The following is a 3,771-nucleotide window of genomic DNA, read 5'->3' as shown; positions in this document are numbered from 1 at the left end:
TCAGAGTATAACATCACAGTGACCTGCTCTGATGAGGGAGTGCCCTCCCTCTCCAGCAGCGTCACTCTCACCTTACAGATCTCTGATGTCAATGACAACGCTCCTGTCTTTGAGAGGAGCTCATATGAGGCCTACATTGTAGAAAACAACACTCCAGGTCTCTCCATATTCACAGTGAAAGCCAGAGACGCTGACTGGAACCAGAATGCCCGTGTTTCTTACATACTGGAGGACTCCTCTGTTAACGGAGTGCCAGTCTCCTCATATGTGTCCGTTAGTGCTGATAGTGGAGTCATCCATGCAGTGCGCTCTTTTGACTACGAGCAGATCAAAGATTTCCACTTCCGTGTCAAAGCTCAGGATGGAGGCTCTCCTCCTCTCAGTAGTAATGTGACTGTGAAAATACTGATCCAGGACCAGAACGACAACCCCCCTCAGGTCCTGTACCCAGTCCAGACTGGAGGCTCTGTGGTGGCTGAAATGGTGCCTCGTTCAGCAGATGTGGGCTATCTGGTCACTAAAGTGGTGGCTGTTGATGTGGACTCTGGACAGAATGCCTGGCTCTCCTATAAACTGCAGAAAGCCACAGACAGGGCGCTGTTTGAAGTGGGCTTACAGAATGGAGAAATCAGAACTATCCGCCAGGTGACTGATAAAGACACAGTGAAACAGAGACTGACTGTTATAGTGGAGGACAACGGGCAGCCCTCTCGTTCAGCTACAGTCATTGTTAACGTGGCGGTGGCGGACAGCTTCCCTGAAGTGCTGTCGGAGTTCACTGACTTTCCACACGACAAGGAGTACAATGACAACCTGACTTTTTACTTAGTGCTGGCTCTGGCTGTAGTTTCCTTCCTCTTCATCACCTGTTTAGTGGTTATTATATCAGTGAAGATCTACAGGTGGAGACAGTCTCGCATCCTGTATCACTCCAATCTCCCTGTGATTCCATATTATCCACCACGTTACTCAGACACTTTGGGGACAGGGACTCTCCAACACGTGTACAACTACGAGGTGTGTAGGACGACTGACTCCAGGAAGAGTGACTGTAAGTTTGGTGGAGCTGGTAGTCAGAACGTGTTGATAATGGACCCCAGTTCTACAGGGACGATGCAGCGGATACAGGGTGAGAAAAGCATCCTGGATGAACCTGACTCTCCTGTAGAGGTTAGTTTTTTAGGATCCAAATTATATATTTACATTTGTTTGCATTGTTGCATTAACTGATACATACAGTATTTCCGTGTTCTGGTCTGCCGTCAGCACCATGGACAGTGGTAGTGGTTTTGCTCAGGGGACCCTGTTGCCAGTACATGGGTGTTTGTGTTGGCAGCGTTTATTTGTATACATTTGTGTCTACATGAGCGTTGGGGTGAGGCCAATATGCGCTATTTGGAGATGCATGGACTGATATATTGTTACATCATATTAATTTTTCTGAGTGAGGATAGCCTGATAGTTCACACGAAACCATCCTGTTGTGCTTTGTTACATTAGCTACAGCTTTTAAATACCTGTTTGTCTGTCTGAACATGTGAAATTGAACATTACATCTGAATTTACACGTGTTTATGATATGCTCACTGGTAGTAAAAATTTTTAGATTTAATCTCTTTGTCCATGTATCAAAATGACGTTACTGACTTCCCACTGTGCCATAAAGGAAAATATAAATTACCTTTTTAACCGAAGTGTCAAGTAAGCACTTCTTATGCAGTTTTACACATGTCTCATTAACTATTTATTTTTTCTTTCAAATCCTGGTACATACAGAATGTGTTCTCCACTATAGCCCACATGGTCTCTTTCTCATACAGTTTCTTGTAGTTCTTTACTGTGCACTCTTAGGGCCGCTGTTGGCCAGTGTGTTGATATTTCACGGCCGATTTAAAGAGCAGCCTCCCTCGTCATGATGATATCACACAGAGAAAGACACACACAGGGTTACAGTGTCCGCGTCCACCTAAATTACGGCTGTGAAGAGGATCTATTTTTCTACTGATGTGGAATATTGTGGAGTGATCTCTAGTTTTTCATAAGGTGTAATGGTCCATAGGTATCGGGTCACCGTGGAATACAAGTCGTCCTATTAAATATCACGGAGAAAATGTCGGACAGAACAATGAAACGGCAAGTATTGTTGTGTTTCTTGGTCCTTTATCTTAGTTCGGTGGTCGGTCAAGTCAGCTACTCCATCCCCGAGGAAATGCCGAGTGGATCTTTAGTCGGTAATATTGCTCAGGATTTGGGTTTAGACATAAAACGTCTGAAATCAGGCAAAGCTCGCGTTTTTACAGGAGACAGTGTGGGATACATCGAGTTGAATAAAGAACGAGGAGTCCTCCTTATCAAAGACAGAATAGACAGAGAAGCGATTTGCAGGCAGACTACGCCTTGTGCTTTGCATTTTCAGATCATTTTGGAGAACCCCATGGAGTTTTACAGTATAACAGTCGAGATTACAGATATAAATGACAATCCTCCCACATTTGAAAAGAACGAAGTCAGTTTTAAAATCAGCGAATCTGCTGTAATTGGAGCAAAATTTGTATTAGATAGAGCAATAGATCTTGATGTCGGCAACAATGGTCTTCAAAAGTATGAGCTCAAACCTACCGATAATTTTGTACTTAAACGTGACCGTCAAGGTGATGCAACAGAAAAGGCTGAAATGGTTTTACAGAAGCCTCTCGACAGGGAGAAAGAAGAGTTGATATCTCTAGTTTTAACGGCTTTTGATGGAGGAGACCCTCAAATGTCAGGAACCATTCGGATTTTCATCACGGTCTTAGATGCCAATGACAATGCACCTGTTTTTTCACAGTCCACCTATACAGCCACTGTTTTTGAAAATGCCCCAGAAGGGACTATTGTCACCAGTGTTACTGCATCAGATGCAGATTATGGGACGAATGGTAGAATAAAATATTCAATTACAAACAGTTTAGATCAGGCCCATGTACTGTTTCAGATAAACGAAGAGAGCGGTGAGATTAGATTGACTGGAAATATTGATTATGAAAGTGCTCGGAATTACCATATTAACGTACGAGCAAGTGATGATGGTGGACTTACAGATTCATGTAAAGTCATAGTTGAAGTCGTGGATATGAATGACAACAAACCGGCGATTAATATAATGTCAAAATCAAATATCATATCTGAGCACTCTAAACCGAAAACTGTTGTAGCAATGATGAACGTTCAAGACCCAGATTCAAACGAAAATGGTAAAGTTCATTGTTTTATCAACGATAACACAGCTTTGACTATAATGTCGACATCAAATAATTTCTATAGCCTTGTGACAGACAGTGAATTAGACAGAGAGAGAGCCTCAGAGTATAACATCACAGTGACCTGCTCTGATGAGGGAGTGCCCTCCCTCTCCAGCAGCGTCACTCTCACCTTACAGATCTCTGATGTCAATGACAACGCTCCTGTCTTTGAGAGGAGCTCATATGAGGCCTACATTGTAGAAAACAACACTCCAGGTCTCTCCATATTCACAGTGAAAGCCAGAGACGCTGACTGGAACCAGAATGCCCGTGTTTCTTACATACTGGAGGACTCCTCTGTTAACGGAGTGCCAGTCTCCTCATATGTGTCCGTTAGTGCTGATAGTGGAGTCATCCATGCAGTGCGCTCTTTTGACTACGAGCAGATCAAAGATTTCCACTTCCGCGTCAAAGCTCAGGATGGAGGCTCTCCTCCACTCAGTAGTAATGTGACTGTGAAAATACTGATCCAGGACCAGAACGACAACCC

At 43.6% G+C, this 3,771-nt stretch overlaps 1 protein-coding gene across 1 annotated transcript in view; it reads left to right on the top strand.

The window, feature by feature from the left end:
• Positions 1-3,771, top strand: part of LOC109955455 (protocadherin Fat 4-like) — an 18,639-nt gene that overhangs the window by 7,125 nt on the left and 7,743 nt on the right. Inside the window, exons 3-5 of the mRNA XM_020591631.1 lie at positions 5-1,170; positions 2,828-2,918; positions 3,315-3,722. Of these exons, the coding sequence (XP_020447287.1) occupies positions 5-1,170; positions 2,828-2,918; positions 3,315-3,722 (1,665 nt within the window). The remainder of the gene's footprint in view (positions 1-4; positions 1,171-2,827; positions 2,919-3,314; positions 3,723-3,771) is intronic.

The sequence above is a fragment of the Monopterus albus genome, unplaced genomic scaffold (genome assembly GCF_001952655.1).
Source record: "Monopterus albus unplaced genomic scaffold, M_albus_1.0 scaffold2.1, whole genome shotgun sequence".
Lineage (NCBI taxonomy): Eukaryota > Metazoa > Chordata > Actinopteri > Synbranchiformes > Synbranchidae > Monopterus > Monopterus albus.
Note: the sequence above shows the minus strand (reverse complement) of the source record. Positions and strands in the feature narration are given on the sequence as shown.